Source organism: Epinephelus fuscoguttatus, linkage group LG19 (genome assembly GCF_011397635.1).
Source record: "Epinephelus fuscoguttatus linkage group LG19, E.fuscoguttatus.final_Chr_v1".
Classification (NCBI taxonomy): domain Eukaryota; kingdom Metazoa; phylum Chordata; class Actinopteri; order Perciformes; family Serranidae; genus Epinephelus; species Epinephelus fuscoguttatus.
In genome coordinates, this window is record NC_064770.1 from 33,243,659 (window position 1) to 33,270,088 (window position 26,430).

Below are 26,430 nucleotides of genomic sequence, written 5' to 3' on the forward strand. Positions count from 1 at the left end.
CGTTGTGTGCATGCACTGCATTACCTATCTCCTCGCTGCAGGGCAAGGTGTAGCATTATCACCAGACAGTACTGGGTGGCCTTTGGTCCTTTATATTCACACAGCTGGAGCCCCGGGGCCTCACACAGCAGAGCAGGCCAGTCTGACAGACGACAGCACAGAGAGGGAAGGTTGTGCAGCAGCAGCTTTTCCACCTCCTCAACATCTGGGGGAAGAGCAAGGAAATAAAATAAGAACAAAAAAGACTAAGGGTTTAATAACAGAAACAGGAACTGGAGAAAGTTATAACGGGAGGGTGAGAGAGTGAGAGGACAGACGTAAAACACAGCAAAAGAGACCCTGAGGCCTCATGTTCAAAGGAACATTACTCATCAATTTTGTGCTTACGACTACAGCCCAATCCTATGTCTTATTTTTACCTCTACCCCTCATTTTTAAGTGCCTCTTAGCCCTTGCAACAGAGTTACAAGGGGCAGTGGTTAAAATCTTCCCCTATGAATCATATAACCCTCCAAGATTCTGATATGTCATCAATAGTCATTGATGGCGTTTATGTAAACAGACCCAACTATGGTTATAACGGCATTATCAGAATGTTATTTGCCATTTATCTGATGGAGACAGAAAAAAAAATGGATTCACAACTTATGTTTCACGCTACCAATCAACCAAACAAGTTATCAAATAAAAAAGAACAGTGCCTCATTACCAGGCCACCAGCCGTGGTCTGTAGGCTAAAGTTAGATGCTCCCACCTGGACTGTGTGTACTGAAATAAGAAAAGCGGTAACAAGTGCAGGAACTCAGTTGCTGGACTTTAGTTGAATTTTGAGTGTAATGTGCCATCAAAGGTGGGGATACAACATTTTTTTCATTCATTCATTCATCTTCTAACCGCTTCATCCTCTTGAGGGTCGCGGGGGGGCTGGAGCCTATCCCAGCTACATGGGATGGGAGGCAGGGTACACCCTGGACAGGTCGCCAGACTATCGCAGGGCTGACACATAGAGACAAACAACCATTCACGCTCACATTCACACCTACGGACAATTTAGAGTTATCAATTAACCTAGTCCCCAATCTGCATGTCTTTGGACTGTGGGAGGAAGCCGGAGTGCCCGGAGAGAACCCACGCTGACACGGGGAGAACATGCAAACTCCGCACAGAAGGGCTCCCACGCCCGGGATCGAACCGGCAACCCTCTTGCTGTGAGGCGAGAGTGCTAACCACCACACCACCGTGCCGCCCGCAACATTTTTTTGTCATGCTTATTATAAAGAAAAGGACCACTGTTGCTTGTCCAGCCATCTTGCCGATGATTTCTCATAACACGTGGTTTGGACAGTGCCTCTGATAAACCGCCATTTGGAGGGCCATATGGCCCAAATAATTCGCTCTACTCCTCAATCACAACCAGAATCGTGAAACCCCCTGCCCCTTGACATGAAGATGTAAAACTGAGGGGTAAGGGCTGAGTGACAGGGGGAAGGACACGGATCGATAACTGAATAGGCCTTCAAGACACAGGCCCATAGTGACCACAAAGAGATTTAAAATGACCAGATAGAAATGCAAAGGAACAGCAAAGAGAGACAAAATAACTACAAAAAGGGACAAAAGTCCCTCAAAGAGACGCAAAACGATGACAAAGAGACAAAAAAGAAAACAACAACACGCACAAAAAGATGAATTACAACTGCAAAGTGTGTGTGTCTTGCACCTATGTAGGAGAGGTGTGGGGGCCGACTGTCTTATAATCTAATGAACTGGGATTGGGCCTAAAACCAAGCCAAAACTGAGGTTCAGAAAAAAATCATCTGGGGTTGAAAATGAACGGGTTTCAGTGATTTCACACTTTTCCAATTATCTATGTTTTATTCAAACACAAAGCCAATATCCATCATTAACCAAGCTATGGATGTGGTGCACGCTTAAATTCAATTTTTATAACTTTCTTTGAAAAGCCATATTATGTAAAAGTTAAAGAATGTTATTTCATAAATGAGGTCCCTAAAGAATAGGAAGACGAGATGAAAAGGGCAGGCGGAATGACGGGTGTAGTACAAAAGGAAACAGTAAGAAGGAAAGTGAAACTGCATGCGAGAGGTGCACGGAGACAAAACACAACAGGACCAGTGTGAGAGTGCTGCGCAGGACTTTCACCTCTTGAAGGACTGGAGGACTGACAGACAGGGACATGTGGCAAAAGAAGATGATACATGTAAATAAACAATACTGTATAAAATGGTAAGAGAGAAAAAAGACAATGAAGAGACAAAGGGAAGGGAAGATGTGAAGCACAGCGGGGAATTATTTTCTGTAGCAGCTAAAAGAGTAGGACTATCTGCACCGAGCCGTTGCCTCCATCTCTGGGTGGTCTTTAGGGAGCTGGAGAGAGCGGTGAGGGAAGAAACGATAGGGAGAGGGAGAAGAAAATGAGGTGCAGCTTTTAAAGAACTGAAAGAGAACAACACAGAAAGAGACAGGGAACCCGAAAAGAGGACCATTGAAACTTGGCACTGTATAGAGAAAATGGTGCTGTGCAATGTAGCCTCTTGCAGGTGTGGAGAAAAAGAGAGCCGAGGAGTGGGGAAGGTAACGACACCACATGCAGTATATAAGGGAAGAGGAGGAAAGCAGTGGCACAGCAAAGAAAAGGATGACAAAGAAGAAACAGGGAGATGTCAGACAGGGATAGGGGTCACTGATGCATGACTACACAGAGGCTATAAAGCCACCGCAAGGTCTGCAGGGAGAGAGACTACCAATCAGCCAAAGAGGAAAACAAAGTAAAAAAAGGAACAGGAGTTGAAGAAATACAGAAAAAGGAGGAGAGATAAATATAACCAGGAATGAGAAAAGGGGAAAGTGGCCAAGGTTGCAGACCCATGGCAAGACAGAGAGCACTGTGGTCTGGAGGGACCACTGCAGAGAAAGAGTAAGAAATAAATGGCAGCGTTTAGAAAGCACAGAAAAATGAGAAGAAGGGCACCAGGCACCAATAAAGCCGTCATCTCTAGGGAACTGGGGGGAAAGAGAAGAGAGGCAGAGAGGAGAATAAAAGGATGTCTCAGAGGGAGGACTGGGAGGGAGAGGAACACAGCTAAGGACAGACACATGAAGGAGATGAGAAGGGAAACAACAGATGGGAGAAAGACAACAGACCTACAAAGCAGGCTGCAGTGACATGTCGCCTCCTGCTCAGGTTTTTATCAACATTAAATAATAGAGGATAAAGAAGAGGAAAAACATTTTCAGCTATTATACAGTTATAAGACAACTATACAAAGGTAGCCATGATATACGTTAAAGGGACAGTACACCCCCAAATCAAAAATACATAGTTTTCATCTTAGCTGTAGTTCTGTTTATCAGTCTAGATTGTTTTGGTGTGAGTTGCATATCGGCTATAGAGCCGCTCTCCAATATAATGGAACTAGATGGCACTCAGTTTGTGGTGCTCAAAGTGCCAAATAATATACATTTGAAAAACTCAGCAGCAGTGTCTCTTTCCAGAAATCATAATCTGGTTACTCAAGATAATCCACAGACCTTGTTGTGAGCAGTTTCATGTAGGAACTATTTGCTTTCTTTAAAACTAAAATTGCACCAAGTCGCTGCTCCGAAGAAAGTGTGGATCTACTCATGGACGAGAAGCTCATGCTCATTACAGCTTGAAATGAACGGCATCCTCCTCTGCTGAGCTGCTAGCTCAGTGGTGCTAGGTGAGCTAACAGTAGATGCACACTTCGCTCTGCGCAGTGATACAGTTGGCGGGTGTAGTTCCATAGAAAGAAAATAATTCCTACATAAAACTGCTCACAACAAGGTTTGTTGGTTATCTTGAGTAACCAGGTCATGATTTCTGGACATTCAATCGATCAATCAATTTTATTCATAAGCCCAATATCACAAATCACAATTTGCCTCACAGGGCTTTACAGCACACGACATCCCTCTGTCCTTTGGACCCTCGTAAGGAAAAACTCCCCAAAAACCCCTTTAACGGGGGAAAAAAATGGCAGAAACCTCGGGAAGAAGAACTGAGGAGGGATCCCTCTTCCAGGACGGACAGACGTGCAATATTGCTGTTGTGTTTTTCAAATGTAATTTTTTTAGTGCTTTGACAGTACACTCCCAACTCAATACCAATGCTTGGTCAGTGGCCCTACCCATCATAATATTATGCGCTACGTACCCCTCCTGCATCAGTTTTGGACATTCAGGGACCGCGTGTGAATTTACACTCATTAAATGCATCATCTCTTTTTAAAACAAACTTTTTTTTTTTTTTTTTCACAGGACATGCACAGTTTCTGCTTGTTAAATGTATTCAGTCTTTTTCAAAATAAACTTAGAACCTTGGTTAAAAAGAAAAGTTAGTTTTTAGGTTTACTCCCTTGCATTTAGGCAACAAAAGCATGCGATCATGTTTAGAATAAAACATGATGGTTTGGCTTAAAAAATGTACATTTGTTACTAACCTAATATAACGTGACAGACTTACTAGCATTAGTCTTACCACTTACTATGGTTGACTTTTGGTTTCTATGCATACTTTCTCACTCTTAATACTACGGTAGTTTCCAGGAGCATCAAAAATGCTGCTACCTGGTGCATCTCATACCGCCACAAAAGGGTGCCTCTCTGCGATGGTGTCTGAAACCAAGGGCCATTGACCAAATGTTGATATTTGACAAGTTGGGATTGAGACCGGGTTTACTTGGTGCAACACAAGCTGAGTGTCATCTAGTTCCAATATATTCAAGAAAAGGCAGACACCTCTAACAGTCGACAACTCACACCAAGACTGTCTCTGGGTGAACTTCCTCTCAAAATGATTCACAACAATTAGTCGGCAATATCATAGAGTTATTCAATTAACAAAATACACAACTATAAAACACTGACAGAGAGAGGTGCAGAACAGGAAGACAAACCAGAAACAGTAAATATAAAATATGATCAAATCAGTTTAACAAAGTTTCAAATAAGAAAAATACCTAACATATAATGTAGATGGTAAAATTCTAGACGAAGAAAAATGAGAGAAAACAAGAGGCTGAAAATGAAACTGAAACAGATAAGGGTGATGAAAGGGGGGGAGGCAGACAGAAAAAGGAACAAACAGGAGTCTAGCTCCACAGAAGCCATTATTCAAAGCCTCAAACACACAAACACACACACACAAGGCATGCATACAAACACACACATACACCTACACCCTTGCTCACACAACTCTCACATCTCATTACCTAAAAGAAATATTTTACTCAACTCTGGTCTCAATGTCACATCATGTCTCCATGGAACAAGTGCAGTTTCCAGTGAAACATTTCTTTCATTTCATTTTAGATGTTACAGGGATGTGGAAAGAGATTAGAAGGGAAACAACCTGGATCGTAACATTTTTGTTAACTCACTTACAACTTCACTTACCTTTCTTTTATTTCATTTACTTCAGTCTCACATAATCAGAAGCACAGCCCCTTTAATTGAAGGCACCAACTGTGTTGTCACTAAATGCGTTGGCATTTAAGAGACTCTTTCATTATCTTTTGCATCAGCTCTTTCACACAGCAACTAAAAATCAGCAAGCTGTTCAGTGTTCAATTCAAGGCCATTTCACACATTAAACATGTTTACAGTAAACACATCTGCTCAAGCTTTTCTTTAGTGCCTTTGCAAACACGTTTCTAAAATGGAATCATCGGCTTATATAAGCAAAGCTGTTTCTGAGACCCCCCTCTGAACAAGGTTAACTTAACTCAAGAGAAAAGGCATCTCTATTAGGGATGAGATTCTTGGTTAAAGTTATTGATGTTTAAAGTCAACACAGTAAAGTGAAAACGGAGGGAGACAGGGTGAGCATGTGCAGGTAAAGGAGAGAGAGAGCATGCAATGTGGTAATTGCAAGTTTGTTAGATTCATTAAAGGGAACCTATCATGCTCATTTTCAGGTTTATACTGTATTTGTATTTTGGGTTTCAACTACAACCTGTTTAAATCCTTTGGCATTCAAAAGACACTTAATCTTTCCCATACTGTTTCCCTGATATAGCTTAATCACCCTCTGTCTGAAACGCAGTCTTAGGATGCTTTCAGACCTAGAGTTGTCTTGCTTTGGTCTGAATCAGGGACTAATTTTGTCACAAAGTTGTATAATTGCCTAGAGTTGGTTCATGGTCTCACGACAGCATTTACAAGCGGACCAGATAAAATGCCTTGCGTGAGAAAGCTGCTCTTGATTGGTCAGAATTTCCATGTGTGAAAAATCCAGGAAGTAAAGCAAACGAAGAAGACTACACTTGCAAGATAAATGTGACACTTTCTAATGTCACAATGGAGGGACAACTACGCAGGTTGATTTTAGCGTTGCTCATCGTGGACTATATTGCTGTCATTGTTCATTTTAGTCAAACCATACAGTTTGAAAACGAGGCGCGGCTCCAACTAGAAAACAATGTTTTGATGCATTGGATGTGCTGAATGTGCATATTAAGGCAGTACAGGAGGAGGTGCACATTAATAATCCTCCAGGACTGGAACATGCTCATGTTTAACCCAAACAATGTGTCATGTGACTGCAGTTGCTTCACATCCAGGTCGGAACCCAGACCGAGACCACCTCTTCAAGAAGGTCTCGGTCCGGTTGTTTTGGTGCGTGTGATTGATGTGGTCACACCTGCCCAAACAAACTGCACTTAGGGGGCAAACGAATTTGAGTTTGATTGAACCAAACCAAACAGAGCAGGTGTGAAAGCACCCTAAGTGTGTTTCTTTAAGCCTCCGTGCCAAAAAACCCAGTCTGCTCTGATTGGTCAGCGTTTCTGGGTCTTCCGCATCTTGGCGTCTTTGCACCGTCAACATACTCAGAGAAAAAAATAGTGACGGAGTATGGCTGCTCTTTCTGCTGTGAAAAATCACCACGAAATGCTTCTTTTTTTTTAAAGATTATTTTTTGTGCCTTTAATGATAGAACAGTGTAGTGTGAAAGGGGAGAGACAGGGAATGACCTGCAGCAAACCTGTGGCCGCTGCAACAAGGACTGAGGCTTTGCAGATAGGGCACCTGTTTTAACCACTAATCCACCAACGCCCCCACTAAATGCTTCTAAACACAACTGGATGTGTTCCAGTAGGAATACGATCTGAAATCAAGGTGAAATTAACAATATTGGCGACCAAGATTACATATTTTGTGATGTTAGTATGTAGCTAAATGTAGCAGTACAAGTTATGTGAAAACTTGCTGTCTCATGCAAAAAGAAATCCACCACAATCTGACATCAGCTTATAAGTAAAGCAGAATTTTTTTGGAAGCAGAGCATTCAGAATGGTCCGAAGCCTGACATATTTGCTCAAAGGGATTACTTTTACATACGTTTAACTCATTACGTGAAACTTTGGCCGTGTTTAATATGAACATCCGACATTGGAACATTATATATATGTTTCATTACACAATTGTACATATCACCAGACCTAAAGTTTAAATATCAAAACAGAATATGTGAGCTGTGTGTTTTGGGTGAAGTGGAAAGTGAGTCCCATTTTCTTTTATATTGTACAAACTATTCTGACTTAATAGAGCATATATTCTAGGAAACGGCTTGTCTAAATCTTGACATTTTCTGGTGCTCAGATGACCAAAAGTTGGAAAAGCTGATTAATGTTGATGTGTTTAAGTTTGCCAATGTTCTTGCAAAAGCCTAGAAGAGAAGGCAGGAAAGTCTGTTTAATTAGAATTTGAGTTCTTTTTTCAGTTTTACACGTTATATGACTGTCAGTGATCCACAAACTTGGTCTGATTATATATGATAGTTCTGCTGCTTTGTTCCATTTTCTTTCCTTTTAATGCTGTCCAAATGTATGTTTGCTGGACTCTGATCCTGGCTTACTCTGAATTTATGGTGTCTTGTAAGCCCATGTGGGCTTGCATGCCACAATAAAAAAAATCCATTCATTCATTCATTATCAAAGAGAAAATCATCATTGACAAATGATTAGACAAAAGTCTCATAGGGATTAAGATAGGCACTTTTCAGCGGACAATTAAAGTCATGGTGAAATTAGCTCACTCACGGTATATTTTAGCTGTTGAAAAGAAATGATTTGGGCAACTTACAACTAACCAGACCTGACCATCTTTAGACATAACAAGCACAACGTACAATCAGTAGCAACAGTTCAGTTCAACACTTCAACTGACATCATTGCTCGGAAACTGACAGGAACAACAGGGTTTTACTGGTGTGTCAGGTAGCTCTGTGAGTAGCGCAAGTGTCTGGGTGTGTGTGTGTGTGTGTGTGTATTTGCATACCATACTGGCAGAAGCCAGAAGGAGGGTCTGACTGGGAGAGCAGACACACGCTGAGTTTCTGTAGAAAACCACAGCAAGCTGTATTCAGGTTTGGATGCCTGGAAGAATCGGTAAGAAGGAGACATACAGAGTCAGAGAAAATGCACATGAATATATAGAAAAGACAGAAAGACAGCAGGAAACAAAGAAAGTTGGAGGGCATCTGAGACGAACACAGCACAAATCCTCCACACAGCACGGTCAAAACAGTCAAGAGGGAACGGAAACATAGGACAGGATGTGCCTTGACTAAGTCCTTTCAAATATGAAACACAAGCACGGCATGGTTCAGTTTCATTACAGCTCAGAGCAGGGGGGCCTAAAGCTTACTGAGTCAACCACGTTTATGACCGCACCAACACACACACACACACACACACACACACACTTCCACTCACAAAAGCACATATGCTTACACATACTGATTCTAAACACACACACAGCAGTCTTTGAAGCTGCAGATCTGTTGCTCTGAGACGACACACTGCTGAGACGACTCGCTTATTGGAAAAAAAGTAGACAGAGTGACTCAGAAATGACAGATGCCTCAGTCGAATTATCTGTCTCATTGTTCAATGTGCTCCGACAGGGAATGATAATAAGAACTCAACTTTCTGAGCCACCGCGGTTTAACACACAGATACACACACAGCTACACTTTGTAGACAGCAGTGCTTTGTTAATTGCCGTGTATGTGTGTGTCCTCGGGTTATCCTGTTACACTGTACCTGTTCCCCGCACAGAGGAGCCCTTTGTGTTCCAGAGCCAGCCTGTAGAAACCCGAGGACGCTGCAGGGAAGAGGAGGTGAAGAGGGGAATAAAGGATGGATGAAACAGTGAGAGATGAGGAAGAAGAGAAAGATGGTGATAAAAATACTATTTATATAACACTTTTTAAAACAAAAGTTACAAAGAAGAGAGAAGCCTGTCATCATTGTGCCAGAAATCATGATTCAGTCTGAGTCCACAATCCCTAAACCTTCTTCAGGGTTCCCACACTTTCTTAAAATATCAAATTCAATGACATTTCACAGACTTTCCAGGCCCAATTCCCACAAATTCAAGGACCCACAAAGCACAGTTTGAGACACAGGTCATGGTTAAACACTGGTATAACACTAAGCATTTTTATAATGAGAGCTAGGAGGCTTAACAGAAGCTCAAAGCCTTTCTCTCAGAAACTGCAATTACTGCCTTGCTGTTGTACTGTATGCCCCCGCAAACCAGTCAGGTTGCACTTCCTGTCTGTGAAAACATGGATGCTTCACACACACACACACACACACACACCCCCCCAGCAGCACATAGATCTATACAATAAACCCAGTGTCAAGGTGGACACCCAAGATTAGTGTCACTAATTCAGTATTTGTCTGAATCACTACCCCTCTGTTCCTGAGAAATAAAGTGTTTTTGAAAAACATTATGATGTTACAGTTAAGTTGACCTTTGACAATTTGGATATATGATGTCATCACTTCATCATTTTATCCTATTAGAAAATTGTGTGAAGTTTTGTCATAATAAAAGAATTAATTTTGAGTTATGGATAAAAACATGAGGTCATAGTGACCTTCACCTTTGACTTTCAACCATCAAATTCAGATCAGTTCAGCTGGAGTGCAAGTGGACGATTCTGCAAAACTTGCTGGTATTGAGATATTACATCATTACACAAGGGCACAGTAACCTTGACCTTTGACCACCAAATTCTCACCACTTCATCACTAGTCTAAGTGGATGATTGTGCAAAATTTTGAAGGCACTCCCTTAAGGTGTTCTTAAGATATCATGTTCACAAGAATGAGACAGATGAGGTCGCAGTGACCTTGACCTTTGACTAATGACCACTAATATCTAATTAGTTCATCATTTAGTCCAAGTGGAGGTTTGTGCCAAATTTGAAAAAACAAAAAATTTCAAGGCATTCTCTAGATATCACATTCATGATAATAAGACATACACAAGGACAAGGACACAGTAACCTTGACCTTTGACCACCAAATTCTAACCAGTTTATCACTGAGTCCAAGGGGACAATTGTGCCAAATCTGAAGACATTCCCTCAAGGTGTTCTTGAGTTATCATGTTCACAATAACAAGACGGGTGCAAGGTCATGGTGACCTTGACCTTTGACCACTAAAATCTAATTAGTAATTTCCCTCAAAGCATTCTTGAGATATCACATTCAGTAGAATAAGACACACACAAGGTCACAGTAACCTTGACCACCAAATTCTAACCAGTTCATTGTTGAATCCAAGTGGACGTTTGTGCCAAATTAGAAGAAATTCATGCAGGGTGTTCTAAAGAGATCATGTTCACAGTTCACAAGAATGAGACCGATGAGGTCAGGGAGACCTTGACCTTTGACCAATGACCACCAAAATCGAATTTAATTCATTGGTGAGTCCAAGTGGACCTTTGTGCCAATTGTTATATAAATTCCCTTAATGTGTTCTTGAGATAATCAGTTCATTAGAATGAGACAGATGCAAGGTCAAACTGACCTTGATCTTTTACCTATGACCATCAAAATCTAATAAGTTCATTACTGAGTCCAAATGGACATTTGTGCCAAATTTGAATAAATTCACTCACGGCGTTCATGAGATATTATGTTCCCAAGAAGTGGCTGAACATACGAGTGTATGCATATACAGACATACGGACAAATAGAAAACGTATAGCCTCCAACCACAGCTGTGACGGGCGCAGAGACATAAAAAAGATGCTTGTGTGAACGCTTCTCAATTGTGCTGTGTAGCAGTGTTTGCAGAATATGTGGTCTTTTGCCGTCTTTAACACAGCACAGCAAAATGATGTGTCCTGTAAACTGAGTGACAGAGACTAAGATTTATGATTCTTGCCCAAAATACATAAATTTAAGCACTTTCAACGACCCATATCTATTTATATCTATTTTTAAACCTTTCAAGGCCTCATTTTTTCCCCTCAAATACACAAACTTTAAAGGATTTCAAGGACTTGTGGGAACCCTGCTTCACATTTTAATCTCACATTTGTTTTCAAGCTTACACACAGACACTATATTCTAAAAATACTCTGAAGGATCAGGGAGGGAAAACTCATCATTTGGCAACGTTGGAGGTAATGGGACAGCAGTCCTATTTTAATTCTATGGGGGGAAAGCTATATCGTAAAGCTGTACTTAATGTCTTGGCTGTTTAAATGGTGCAGCAGGAGAGGGAGAGAGAGAGAGAGCACCCCTTACTTATTTGAGGGAAGTTTCAATTTCATAAAGCTACTAACACTCTCTGGTGGATCTATGCCAAGGTATAGCCATATCAGCAGAAAACTGCTCTGCTTTGTTAACCGCTTGCAGCATAAATATAAAGCTTAACTTTCTTTTTAACGCCACCACACTGGCTTGTCTAGATGCCCAAGGCAACGCGTTTCCTGTCAATAATTGAGGCTCATCATGTGGACTGCCAGATTTGGACAGATTGCTCAGTTTTCCCCTACAGTGATATAAAATTCCATCAAGCAAATGTTGAGGCGTTTAGCCCTGTCTTTGATGAGGGCAGAATCAACTGCTGCTGTTTCTATAAACTGCATAAAATATTGATTTTAGTTTGTGAACACTTCCTGACAGAAACTGTTATGTGATAATGAAATGAAATATGAAGTGTACTGCACGTTGTATGATTAGCTGGTAACTGAACTTAACAGTGTAATTGCTTCTGTTTGTGCTTATTTAATTATGTTAGACATTTAGGGCTTTAGACTAAATGTACTATAAGCAGGGTACTTAACTGGCAAATGGCAATAAAACAGTGAGCTTATTAGAAATATGTTTGGTTAGTATTAGGTTTTGTAATCCCACCATGTGAACTCGACACTCTAGTTTTACATTGTATAGGCTGGTGCTATATGTTGCCAGTCACACTGGCTGTCCCTGTACAGGCCAGCTCAGTTACTAATATCACAAATATCATCGCAGAGCTTCTTTGATTTTTTGATTTAACCACTGACGCCCATCTGACAAACAAATATTAACCTTCAGCTCAGGTCAGAAATCTGAGGAGAAACACGTGGTCCATCATCTTAAAGTATGGAAATGTGTCCACCTTAAAGTCTTATCTCATTTCATTCACCAAATTCTGTGTGCAGAAAAAAAAACAAGTCTAAATGTAAAACTCGTCACTGATTATGTCAAATATATTTCATGAGGGCAGCAGGAGATGTGTAACATTATTCAACAGGACTGTATAAAAACAAAAGCGACTCAAACTTTATCATTTCAAGACTTGTATATTCCCACAATATCGATGACTGACCTTAAAACAAATCTCATAGAATTTAATGATTCACTGTCTGTAAATGGTATCAGCAGCATAAATGAAAGCCAACCTCAGCTTTTGTTTGCTTTCTCCTTGCTATATATGTGATTTTTTTTAGCACTGTGTCCAAAATTTTCATATCTTCTTCTTGGATGCGTTCTGCCTACAAAACTGTATGGTTTGCCAAGGAACGTGCAGAACACAGCAAAATAAGAATAAGAAAATACAGGCAGAGGGCGGTCTCACACTTTTGAATGCTTTGCTGATTTTCACCCAGCTTTGTATCATAACAATGTGGGTAGCACGTGTAAATGAACTACTTTAAACATCCTTCCATCTTGCCAGCAGCCAGATCTACCTGCTCATTTGCCTGACAAAACCCACAATCCTGCGGACATTTGCTGGCTCTAGGGCTGTTGCTCAAACAGCAGACTGTACTTCCTCATTTTTGTGTGCCCAACACTACTACCGACACAAAGGGTAAAAAAGTGGATTGAGAGAAAGGGCCACCCCTGCCTCTCTCCAGCAAACTCTGATCAAACTGTACAAGTGGGCCATACTGATCAAATATAAACCAAGATGTTGTTAATGGACGGCACATTTCTTGCCCAAGATGTCTTCAGAAACATATTTTAAAGCACTGTTTGGCAGTAATATGAGATTTTGAGAACAGAAAGTGGACACCCTTCTATTTTCTGTATTGTGAAAATGCCAGTTTTTCAGTCTGAAATCAATCAGAGATCAAACAGTAAAACTGAGTGGTGCTGATAAAATATGAACCTAGATTCTGTTACTGCATTGCCCATTTTTCACCTCAAATTCTTTCAGAAACATATTTTAATGTTAACTGGTCCGGTGTGGCGCAGTGCATTGCTGTCTCTCTTTGCTCATGTAGCACTATTTTCTAAGTAACTGTGTTTTTCTACGGCACAAACACCCCAGTTTCATGAAAGACCATCTTTCCAACAGTGAAATACTTCTTTAAGTGATGATTATGAGGAATTACTTTTGAATGAGTTTGTATGTTGTTTTTAGGAAAATCCTGCATTGTCCAATTTTAATGTACTTTATATTATGAAACGTGTATTATAATATAAATGTAATAATCCTGAAATAACTTCTATTTTTCTATTATCAACATTGTATTTCATGACTTTATCCAACTTTACATTATTTTCTTTGAAGCTAGTCAACAGTCAGTTCATAATATTTTCATCATGTGCCATCACTATAATATTACAGGGACTGACAGCCTGGCCCTCTGGATAATGGAGAAGAGATTTGTCTGCGACTGCACTAGTCAAAGCTGGCCATTTTGGGCAGAATATTCATGAAGATACCAACATTAGGATTGCTACACCCCATTTGTCAATGTTCCAGTGCTAAGGGGAGAACACACACAGTGCAGTTTCCTGCCATGAAACTAGAAGACAGAATGCACAATACTGAAATAAAATAAAACAAAGTAAAACAAAACAAAGTATTTGCTGATTTGAGGTTATAGTTTTACACAACTTACCGAGCTTATTTGCAAAGACAGGCATGAATGATGGAAGCAGGGTGAACTGGAAGGAAAGGATGGAGTAGAAGTACTGCAGGATCAGGGCATTGGGTGCATGCTCACACATCCTCTACACACACACACACATACACAGAGGAAATTACAGACGAATGACCAAAACACAAACTGTGAACCATTTCTTCTTGTCTGATTTTAAGCCTGAATAGAACCAACTTTAGAAAAACCAACATAATAAAACAATTACTGGCACTACAGCAGAGGTACTGATCGATATGCTCAAATATCCATGTGTACACAAAACTAATGGAGACAGAGTGTGTGTGGCTGTGCTTATCAAAATAGTTATTTAGAGAAACAGCCAGACAGAACGAGGTAATCATTGTCATCAATTTCTCAGAAAAGAGACGTGACAAATCACAAGAGTATTTTCTCGAGTGTTCGGTTACAAGTGTTTGTGACAGAGATAGACGGTTAAGATGAGAAGATAATGAATTGGATGTGTGCATCTGTGTGTGTGTTGTGCTTGCAGCTCTCACGATGACCGTGGGTATCCAGACGGAGTCGCAGCAGCGCAGCAGACAATAATACAGGGACTCCAGTGAGTCCTGAGCATGGCTGTGTTTAAATGGAGCTGTGAACATGTTCTCCTTCAAAACAGGCTCTGATGCACAGTCCTCGGTCAACCTTGGACACACACACACATACATAAACACAAACACCCCCACTTACATACATACAAAAATTACATAAAAATGTCAAGAAATACTGGTACATGTGCATACTAAGGATTTCACTTAATACCCTCATCTAAAATTGAACTGAAACATTCTGCTGGTGGGCTGAAAATATTAATTCCAATGGCTTCATTAATAATTAATAACATTCACATTTGGCATATCACAGATTAACACTTGATTTAATGCAACACATTGATTTTTAAAAAAAAAAAAAAAAAACTAATATGCAAAAAAAATCTTTAAGACATAAGGAAGAACTTGTTGAGATGGATTTAAATTTAGAATTAATCATCAAACAACAAACAACAACCAAAGACTCTGTCTGTCCATTAGTGAGTCTGATTATTCACTCTCGCTGTCCCAGTGATCCCATTAAACTCCCTGAACATGATCGTACAATGTGCTGACCTGCAGGCAGCCTGAAAACAAACCAGAGCCTGGAGCAGAAATCCTTCAGACCTGGAACCCTGGCTGTTGGGGTCTGACCTCCTCAGACTCCCCTGGGGGATAGCAGAGATAAAAATGGGAAAAATAAAGGAAACCGGAACGTGAGAAAAGAGTGGAGGAAAAGACAAGCCAATTTAAACCACATCCAAAAGGAAATGATCATCTTATCATAGCACCAAACGGACTTCCTTATGGGAATCATTAAAACAATGAAACCTCTCCATAAAGACAGACACTGTGATTAACAGGGTTGAGTTTCATTCACATTTGAACTGATACTTGGACCCAACGGAACATTTTCTCAGTACTTTACTTTCTCTGTAATAACAAAAATGTAATTTTTGAACAAGCTGCAGAGGTGACATTGCAGACTTGAACGCAATTCTGCTCCTCTGCTCTTTTCTCATCACACATAGAGCTAATCTTCTGTGTCTGTCTGCTTCTGTGTATGTGTGTGTGTGTGTGTGTCTGCTCATCTAGCAGTGATACTAGCCATTACTAAAATAATATAGAAAAGAAAATAGGTGCTGCAGTGAAAGTAATGGCTCACTGGGAAGCTGACGGAGCAGCCACAGAGCTCTGTGGCCGGGTTCCCAGTTTTGGAGCACTTCTGTCTCCTGCATGAAGTTGAACCCGGCGGCTCTGACAGCGGCAATGGAGTTTCATGGCTGGCTTCCAGGTTTCATGGTTCTTCCAGCATTTCTGCCTATCGACTTTGACTCAGCGTTCTCACCCAAATGCACATATCATGACGTAGAGGGGGATGCTTCTAGTCACCCATCTATCAACACTGCTAAATTTGTGCTTAATTTTGTCTCTTCTGTCTCTTTTGCAAGTGTTGGTGGTGCTTTTTTGTGGTTGGCTTTGAACATGGCTGCGAATCACTCATTGGGATGTGAAAATCAACTCACCAGTCTGTGAATTCTTTGCTAGCTAGCCAGGCCAAGGTATTCAAATGTAAAACCAGTAAACATTGAGGAAAGATGGAGAAGAATGAGCATCAGCTGAACTTGCATCCTTAAAGCCATTGTACAGGTGCTGGAAAATAAACTGGACGACCTCTGTGCTGCATCAGTTTCCAACGGGATATCAGGAACTGTAATATTCACTGTAATGATTCACTGACAAAATCCTGGACAGTGCCATTCAACCAGGAGGCTTTTCATCTATATGCCAATCTGACAGAGCAGAGGCCTCTGGTGAGAGAAGGAGTGGGATTGTGAGATGCTGTCCCGTTCCAGCTGTGAATCACTCTGTGGCTACAGAGCGGTGACGTGTTCAGGAGAAGCAACCATACAGCCATCTTGTTCACAACCGGAAACCATGGATTACCAGAACCATCCAGAAAGGTGGACAATTATAAAGTGGCAGCCATCAATGTAGGAAGACACAAAAAAAGGACTACATTACAGCGCACAAGTTCACAGTTGTACATTGTACAATTCCATGTGACGAATGATTGATTGATTGATTGATCTCAGATAACAACATCTGGCACAGATGGATTTAACGTCAATCGGTACATGTTAGTATCGAGGTAATTTGTTCAGTACCTTTAGTACAGAGTTTGGTACCCAACCCTAGTGATTAAAGTGAAATACATTTATTCTCTCAACTGAAACGTGAATCTATGCCAACCAGACATCTCTTGCTGACACCAACATCAGTGTCCTTGTTACAGGTGCGACACTCCAGCGTTCAGACAGGAATCAGTATTCCTGTCTGAAACAGAGGCAGCAGTGAGGGACAGCTATGAAAAATAGAACAGAAAAAGACCTTCAAGGGATCGGACATGTCAATCACACACTGTATGTACTGTGTGACATGTGCTAGATAGCATCAAAGACAGGGGAAAAAAAATTCTCTGGAGAATCACCATAAGACAACGACTCAGACAGACTGCACAGACAGTTCTCTTCACTACCAGTTCCTGAATTTAGCATCTCTATATTATATTTGTGGATCAGACATAAAGAAAAACTAACTCACAGTGTTTCGACGATGAGCAGGGGAGGGTAGGGACAGCTCAAAGAATCTCTTAGTGATAGCCTCAATTAATTCCTCTATCTTCCCGTACTGGACTGGTATGGACTGGTGGTTCAGTCTGAATAATTCAGAGAGTGGCAGCAGTTTATACAAAGCAAACACTGGACAGAAAAAATTTACACAACACTGTATGATTATTTTAGGTAGCTTGGAAGGGAGGACGATGGTAATGGAAAGAAGCTGGCTGTTACAGAGTGGGACACAAGTTGCATTTCCACCAAACACTTTTGATATAGTAGGTAACGTACGTACCATTACCCGTACCAGTATGTACCTAGATCTGCTTTGCATTTCCACCGCAGACAGTACTCATGTAGGTGGGGTTGTTGCTATCATCCCTGCTCTATTTCTGTATTTCTTTACTGACAATGCAGAGGAACATCTGCACCTTAATCATCTATCGATCAGGGCACCCCAACATTTTCAGAACAAAAAGAAAAGACTGGTGTGTTTACAGTCTCCCTCTCAATCAACAGGATATTTATAAGTATCGGGTTTGTGCATTGAGTTCTTGTCAAGCAAGAGTGGCAATTCTCTTGACCAATCAACGGACTGCAATGTTTCTAGCACCACCTTTTATTATCGGATCAGTGTGCTAGGTACCTCAACAGGGGAGTAACAAAAAGAGGACTGAATGGAACGATTCTATTGGTACCATCTACAACTATATATACAGTATTCTGTATGTATAACAAACTGAACAAAACTGAATTGGGCTGCTTAGTGAAAACAAGGCTATAACGCACATTTGTGAGTAAGAGTGTCTGTGTGTGCATGTGTCTCAATGAGTGCAACTCACAGTATAGGGTTTGCCAGAGGCAAAGTGTCCTTGAACAAGCACCTATATCAGTATATCTACCTTGTAAACCTGCAGGTCTCTGTGTGTCTGTGTGTCTACGCATCTCAAGAATGTGTGTTTGTGTATACCTGCACAGGGCGGCGGCAGTGGTGGCAGCCTGTGTGGCTACCAGCAGGCAGGAGGACATGACTCCACCAATAACAGCCTCTGATACTGCAACAAAACCTGAACCACTGGGGAACAGACGCATGTTTGGGGGCTGCCTGTATACACACACACACACACACACACACACACACACACACATATAAACAGCACTATCCAACAACAGTGCGTTTTTTTCCACAGATAAATAGGTGTCATTACAGTGTTTCCCCTAGGATTTTGTGCCTGGGTTTTTGTTTCAATCAATATCATGACTCATACATAGCTTGTAAAAACAATTGATGACTGTCAACAAATAGAACATAGATACAAGTTACCTGCATAAAATTTGCTTCCAGTAATGACATCAAAACCAAATCACAATTATCCCCCAGTCTCATCTAATCAACCCTGTGTTTCTAGTCGTACAGACATAACGAGTCAAATCCTGGAGAAATGCAGATCAGAAGGAGTTAGTATACCCTGCATAAAGATGCCATGTCGGTCGTGTGGGCACAACACGGGACGAACAGAGCTAAATGTAAACACTGTCAGAAAACAGCAGAGTGTATCGCAGCCTCTACAGAAGCATTCAGCGTGGCGTCTTAGTGTGGTGAGCGAGGAGGAAGATGATGTGTTCATACACACAACAGGCAGGTGAGCTAGACATCAAGTTAGCAGTAACCCATGTGCGAGTTACAGTTTGTCAGAACTGCCAGACCAGTAAAGCTATTTTAGTGGCCCTCTGAGACATTGTCTGACATGTTTTGTGTCATCTGGCCCTCAAACTAATTTAAATCAATATCGGCAACAAACGATTGATCGAAGCACCCTTATCTGGAGGTGTTCAGCTCAGAATACTTACTTGTCCTCAACTCTGGCTGTTTAAAGTAGACATATCAAGTTACCTGTGTATGATGAGACTTTTATATAGCAGTGGTGCTAATCATTTAGCAGCGGCTAACTGCATATAGGGGAAACACTGTATTATTTAGCTGTAGCCTAGCAGCCACAGAAACAGATCCTAGACTAGGCAAAGAGACAGGCATCTATGATTAATTCTACAGGAATCACTGTTGTAAGCAAATAATCAAATACCAAGACAGTTAAAAATGGTACGACACTGTGGGTCCTGGATGAGTCAGTGAGAATTATGCCAATAGCGCAGAGAAAGAGGGCAGCATTTCAGGAATTTTTGCTGATATGGGTTTTTGACATAGATGTCAATAAAGACCCATCAAACAAGACAGTTTGTTCTTCTGCCTGATCTATCTATCATTCTTCGGGGTGCTGTGCCAATAACAGCAGTGACTGTTTGCTGAGTCGCAATGAACGCACCCTCCCTCTGTCTCACTCACCTACACAGACACTTATTTTCTCTCTTTCCAGGCGGGGACACATAATAAACAAATAGTGCTGACCTATTGCTGTTAGAAAGATCACCAGAGTGTGTCTCTGGTCTATGACGCAGCACCACAACAGCTGTGGACTGGCTCCCTGTTGCCATAACAGTAGTCACATAGAGCATCCTAAATAACACACGCATGAACATAAAGGTGCACACAAACACACACAGTGATGCGTATCTATCGATACAGACCCACACACACACTGTAAAGAGACATGTTAATTGACAAATTGGATAAGGCTCACTATTACACACGTACACACTTAAGCTTGTTCAGCATTTAAGAGCTGTGGTCGAGCTACTTTTTCTTACTGTTCCACTCAGCATGAAGGACAAATTTCCCTTGCCATTTGAAATCTCTTATCCCGTGTATCATTGCCATGTGACGGAGGGGAACATTCCATTAAAATTATGTCAACCTTGCAGAATTATGACAGTGTTTTACTGGCTCACGATATATTCTCATCTGCGAACCGGCAGACAGTTAATTCAAATATAATTAAACTTCCAAGTGCACCATATTTAACATGTATTACAGGAGGTCGCTTTTCACTGTCAGCGTAGCTGAAGTTGTTCATGCTGCTGACTTTGTGTACAAACAAACAGAACAGTGGTGTAAAGAATCATGAGCATAACTGTGTGCTGTTTTGGTGATGTTAACCTGCATGAGCCTCACAACTACTAGCTTCATTTTAACTGCAGTATTAATGTATTTACATGTCAATTGTCACAAAACGGATAATACAAAGAGGAGGAATGTCATAGATCATAAATAATGAGAGAGACAGCTACAGCCACAATTTGGGTCCACTAAAAGTGCGTGTTTTTGCCACTGACAGGCTCAGATTTTTAATTTAAGTGTCTGACCACATTATGTAAAGGATCCCCACAGAGAAATCAAATATTTTTCTTTATCTTTCACTGATTCACTCATTCTGAAATCTCTCAAATGGTGACATGTAGTAGGAAAAACAATAATAAAAATGTTTATGAGATTTGGGGAGAGAAGTGTAAGTGTATCACCGAAATTCTGTAACCCAGTGCCAGACTCTCTTAAAAAATCATTGAATTTTGCGAGTTGCTGAGTGGTTAGGGTTAGGGTTTAGGGGCTGGGCCACGAATTCTGACAGGTCACAAAATTTGGTGTAATACTGAAAAGAGTTAGCGTTAACTAAGGGCGCATTCACATCAGGATAGTCCGGGGGATTCGGTTCGATTGGGCAGGGAATGCTGAAAAATTTCACTTTGATTTGGTTCGGTTCACCTTCACACTACACTTTTTAAAGCGGACCAAACCGCCTGGACAACGTCACACAGTTACAACAGCTGCTCGTTCGGGGGCGGTATTGCCCGAAACGACCACTGACCAGGATGAAAAAAAGCATGAGGTGGAAGAAAACCTGGCTCACCAATTGGCCAGGATGGAAAACGGAAATCCATCCCCTCCCCTCCCCCTGGAGCAACACCAAATTTATGCATTTATGCACTTCCTCACTACATGACATGATGTTTTCCAACTTTTTTTTTTTTTTAACCTCTGCTTCTCCCGGTTTGCACTGTTGGCTTTGGGGTTTTTCTTCTACCCAAAATGCACTGCGCTCCATCACTTCCTCTCTTTGGTTCACTTCCTCTCTTTGATTCGCTGGGTAGTCCATTAGCATTTCCCGCTGTAAGCGAACCGCACCAGGATTCACTTGCAAGTGAACCGAGACCCCCAGTTTTCAAGCAGACCCGGGTTCGCTCGTTTGGTCCGCACCAGAGTTCAAATGAGCGTTCACACCACTCCAAACGAACTGAACTATTCATGGAAGCAGACCAGGGTTCATTTAAAGCAGACCAAATAGCGCCAGTGTGATTGCAACCTAAAAGATTTTTGGTGTCATGGCTGAATATTCAGCTGATATCAACAATATGGAAAAGTCTGCAAGATTTCAGAACGAGACTTCTCCTTGAACAAGACTTGGTTATTCACACTAACAAACAAAGCAGATTCAGCGAAAGGTACAGAAAAACATTTCACTTCTCAATAGGGTCCTTTCCATAATGTTGTCAGACACTTACAATGACAATTTGAGCCTGTCAGTGGCAAAAACAAGCACTCTTAATGGATATAAATTGACTGTGCACAATTGCCTGTGGGGATTACACTGCAGCCTGTTTCACTGCCGTCAGCTGCTGGGCTCTCTCTCACTACTGGACCAATTTAAAAAAGTGCTGTCTCTATTAGACATTTACACACAAAAACATTGGAAAAAAGGGTTTCCCCTAAGTCACTGTGTCAACAAACCTGATCTCATTGCATTCTAATTATGTTAAATAAACTCTTTCATCAGAGTTCAGTAGGCCCTAGTATAAACTGATGATACATGGATGAACTGTAAACTGTTTCTTCAGCTGAAAATATAATATAGCTATATACAGTACTGTGAGGTCTGTGGATCATCTTGAGTATGTTGTTGCTCAGAAACATGTTGTTTTTGTCATTTTTCTGTCCTTTTTCAGTACAGCAGCAGATAACTCAAAACCTCAGTGAGTAAACTTTCAACTGTGTTTTTGTGATTTTGCTGAACTGACCTTTTAACATACATAGGCGTAACAATACCTGAATTTGCAAGTAATCGAAGGGGGACCTTTAAACAAAAATGTCAGCATGGAAAACTGCTGCAGCAAACCGGGACGCCTTAATTAAAACATAATTATTTTTATTTGCTGCAGCTGTGCCTACCCCCTGTGATGTGACAGTGCTCTGTTGGAAGCACAGAGAGGCTGAGATGTGGTGAAATCTTTTTCAGTCAGTAAGCAAAGATGCTTTTTCAAAGGTGGTGCAGTGGAAATAATTCTGGCATTGGGACAGCTCAAAAAAGTGGGAAAAAATATACATTACAGTGCAGTCTTACCTTTCCAGGATCTCAGTCAGGAGCAGCAGACCTTGTTTCGGCACCTCCAGGTTGGTCAGCCGCAGAGCCTCCTTCAGACTGCGCACCAGGGACTCAATACCTGAAACACAAACACTCGCTGTGGAAAAGAAATAATTGACTCGACAGACAGAGACACATTTTTCTAATCTTGTTCACTGCCAACGTTACGAGAGTGCTTTGACTGATGTCTATTAAAGTACAGGGTACAACAATTTCCTGCACTACAACAAGTGACATGTTCATAAATGGAATACACGCACAAAGCACACGAACACACAAAATCCTGCATGTCAAACCAACAGTGGAGAATGGTGCATCTTCCTAATTTTCTGATACACAGAATCTGCTGTAATGATCTCATGTTTATACTGAACTAGCGCTAGACCTTCACAGCACAAGGAATAGTTACAGTAGATATCCTGTGTACTGGTAAATTGAGTTTATCTCTGGGGTGGAGTTAAAGTGCCACAGGATTAAAGAAAGCCACAGACAGTACAATATGATACATTATATTTTATTGTGCCCGTAGGGAAATTTGTCTTGGACTCATATGCTGCACACATGACACATGACATATCGTCTTATCATATAACTGCTTCCATGGTGTAATAAGTAGAACCACAGATAAAGCATTTACTGTTATGGCACACACACACACACACACACACACACATCTGTGTGTCAGGACAGTATTTATTATCATGCACTGGGGATGTAAAATATTGACATTTTTTTGCCATTATTGGATTACTACTAGGTTTTGTGGTCCATTAGTCAGGCATTCATATTTTGTTAGATTACAATAGCACCATCTGTGTAATTAATAAAAGTGTACAGTAGCTACCTCTGTTCTGGTAGCAGAAGTGGGGCTAAGTCATTGTTTTGCAAGTCACAAGTAAATCTCAAGTCTTTGCACTCAAGTCCCAGGTCAAGACCCAAGTCCTAAATCTCAAGATTTGAGTCCTAAAAGTCATCAACAAATGTGATGCCATTTTACCAGAGTAAGATATCAAATTTACAAGAATCATGAATTAAGTTTGTTAGAAGTTGTCTTGAGTTCATCTGTAATTGTCAACCCGCATGATTGCAATCCGCCTGGTCAACAAGGGCTGTATTGCTTCAGTGTGGGGAGTGTGTGCAGATGAAAAGTGCTTAGACACACCGGGTGCCCCCACCCCCTGTGTCATGATCAATATGCGTCGCGTTTAGAGTCATCCAGCAGATTTTGGCTGCCAGACAGATCGGGAACTCCAGGAGCCGGAGGGTGCCTTAACACCACTCATCTGCAAACACTCCCCATGCCGCAGTAGCACAGACCTGGTTAAAAATCACCTAAGTATCCCATAAAGTGTCGACTTCCTGGGAATGAATAGTGTTACTGTTAGCTGACTCAGGGAATGAAATGTAATGCATTGATGTGTGGCACACTTTGGGGGGGAAGATATCAAGTATTTTCACCTCAAGAGACTCAAGTCCAAGTGTACAGCTGAACGCTGGAGACTTTTTAGGCAACTAAAACGTTATAATTAACTTTCGTGGTTACATTACCTAACCAATGTTTTTTGCTGTGGCAGTGACTGTGGCACCCAACTGTCACTTAAAGGGGCCACATCCTTTAATATCCATAACTCTAAGCTTTAATAAAATTTAAACAGATGAGTCACATACACATTTACCTTCTGTGCAGCTGTCATTGATTGGGATTAGCTTCACCAAAGACCAAAACTGTTTTTGTACCAGGTTGGTAACATGTTTATTCCTGCTGTAAAGTTGGGCATTTTAACATGGGGGTCTATGGGGATTGACTCTTTCTCGGGGCCAGCCTCAAATGGCCATTAGAGGAACTGCAGTTTTTGGCACTTCCACAGTGGCTTCATTTTTCAGCCCCAGAAGTTTCACAATTGGTCGGAAAAACCGGTCTTCCCACCAACTGTCCATCAGCAATTATTTTCAGATTTTGAGCGATGTACCACAAAACCCCAAAGTCTAGAAGAGACACAATCACAAACAGACCTAACACACACACACACAAAAGCACAGGGATAACATGATCACGCCTCAGGAATGTTTTCATCTGTCTCAGCTCTCTCACCATAGACAGAGTGACACTGAGAGAAGAAGAGTGGGTCCTCAGCAAGTAACACCAAACAGCTGTAGACAGACCACAGCAGCACCTCATTACTACTACTGGCCAGACGGTCGAACAGAAACTCTGTGTGGGAAAAGACGGATGGAGAGAAAAACTTGTGTGAAGGGCTGAAAAAAACAACAGAAAGAGAGAACAGGGAACAATGCTGCAACACTTTAATACTCTGCATCATCATACCACCTCCAAAAACAAATCTGTGTAAAGTTTTCATGCAAATCTAGCCTATGATGACAAAAAAATATGGTAATATTCTTTTAGAAAGCCCCATCGTATTCTGAAATTCTGGGGCAAGAGAGAAACACAAATAGCATCCCTACAGTGATGAAGGAATAGGTATAAAAGCAGAGGAGAAAACAACAAAGACAGAGAAAAAGAAAGAGGGATACACAGAGAGACAGCAAGAGAAATAACAAAACGTAAACAAAGCGAGAGAGTAAAAAGAGAAGGCAAAGGAAATTATTTGTAGAAGACAAATCAAAGAGTGCAACAGCTTGTTTAGCTCACATATCCCAGCTACTGTTTGTGTGTCTGTGTGTGCACATTACCAGCTATGTCAGCTTTGATGAAGGGAGCACTGCACTGAGTGGCAGAATGAACTAGGATGAATGCAATACACTTCGCACTAGACACCTGCAACGTCTCATCACCACTCAGCAGCAACTGGAACAAAAAACAACTCTATATTTATTGGAATCCACCAATCATTGAAGACATAGCATTCAAGTAGTGTGCAGGGCTTCCACAGTGTTTATAGACATAACATATGGTTTCTCTAACAATGCTAGACTGCTGCTGACATCAGAGATAAAGAAATATCTTGTCAACTGTCTGGTTCCCATCTTCAGGGCACTGTGCTCTGAGCTTTCATGTTATGTTAGTTTATGAATGTGCCAAAAGCTGTCAAATATCTGCAGCATGGTTCTGCATGTAATGTATATCCAGGGCAAACTGTACATGCAATTGAGCCTTTGCTAAGCCCCACCCCTTTTTGATGGTCCATGAAGCTGTCAGTTAGCATACAGACCACTGACACTGACTGCACTCCCTGAAGAAACATTACATAATTTTTTGGAAAAAAGAAAAGGCGATTTCTGAGAGAAGCAGGCAGAAGGGTCTACAATATGTGCTTGAAGAATATATCCAGGATGTTAATCTGACTCAGCAGCGTAAACAGGATAAAATGCTAAAGCCTACAGATTACAGACAGGACAGAAGACAGTGAAATAAAAGAGGAACTAATAACTGTGGGAGCAAATCTTAGCAAAAGTAGCATGTGTAGGGGCATCGGTGGCTTAGTGGTACAGCAGGCGCCCCATGTACAAGGCTGCTGCCGCAGCAGCCCGGGTTCGAATCCAGCCTGTGGCCCTTTGCTGCATGTCATCCCCCCTGCTCTCTCTCCCCCCTTCATGCTTATCTGTCCTGTCCATTAAAGGAAAAATGCCCCAAAAAATATCTTAAAAAATAAAAAAATAAAAAGTAGAATGTGTATACATTCAGTATACCTTCAGTGGCTAGCGTAGCATAGAAGTGCTTTGCATATGCCCGAGACACAACGTTTAACCACGACTATCTCAAGGCACAGCTAGGTGGAGGA

At 41.2% G+C, this 26,430-nt stretch overlaps 2 protein-coding genes across 6 annotated transcripts in view; one reads left to right on the plus strand and one right to left on the minus strand.

The window, feature by feature from the left end:
* The window catches only part of zgc:65811 (uncharacterized protein LOC393524 homolog), a 635,041-nt gene that overhangs the window by 572,922 nt on the left and 35,689 nt on the right, over positions 1 to 26,430 (plus strand). The window lies entirely within an intron of this gene.
* Positions 1 to 26,430, minus strand: part of LOC125879894 (meiosis inhibitor protein 1) — a 103,041-nt gene that overhangs the window by 50,001 nt on the left and 26,610 nt on the right. For 4 of the 5 annotated variants that reach the window (XM_049562039.1, XM_049562036.1, XM_049562040.1 and 1 more), the window contains 11 exons: positions 25,382 to 25,496; positions 24,780 to 24,899; positions 22,667 to 22,766; positions 18,346 to 18,480; positions 17,362 to 17,476; positions 15,334 to 15,425; positions 14,725 to 14,872; positions 14,186 to 14,297; positions 9,090 to 9,150; positions 8,323 to 8,420; positions 25 to 205 (listed from right to left, as the gene is read on the minus strand). In XM_049562039.1, the coding sequence (XP_049417996.1) occupies positions 25 to 205; positions 8,323 to 8,420; positions 9,090 to 9,150; positions 14,186 to 14,297; positions 14,725 to 14,872; positions 15,334 to 15,425; positions 17,362 to 17,476; positions 18,346 to 18,480; positions 22,667 to 22,766; positions 24,780 to 24,899; positions 25,382 to 25,496 (1,277 nt within the window). The remainder of the gene's footprint in view (positions 1 to 24; positions 206 to 8,322; positions 8,421 to 9,089; positions 9,151 to 14,185; positions 14,298 to 14,724; positions 14,873 to 15,333; positions 15,426 to 17,361; positions 17,477 to 18,345; positions 18,481 to 22,666; positions 22,767 to 24,779; positions 24,900 to 25,381; positions 25,497 to 26,430) is intronic. The other variant, XM_049562041.1, reaches the window with a different exon arrangement.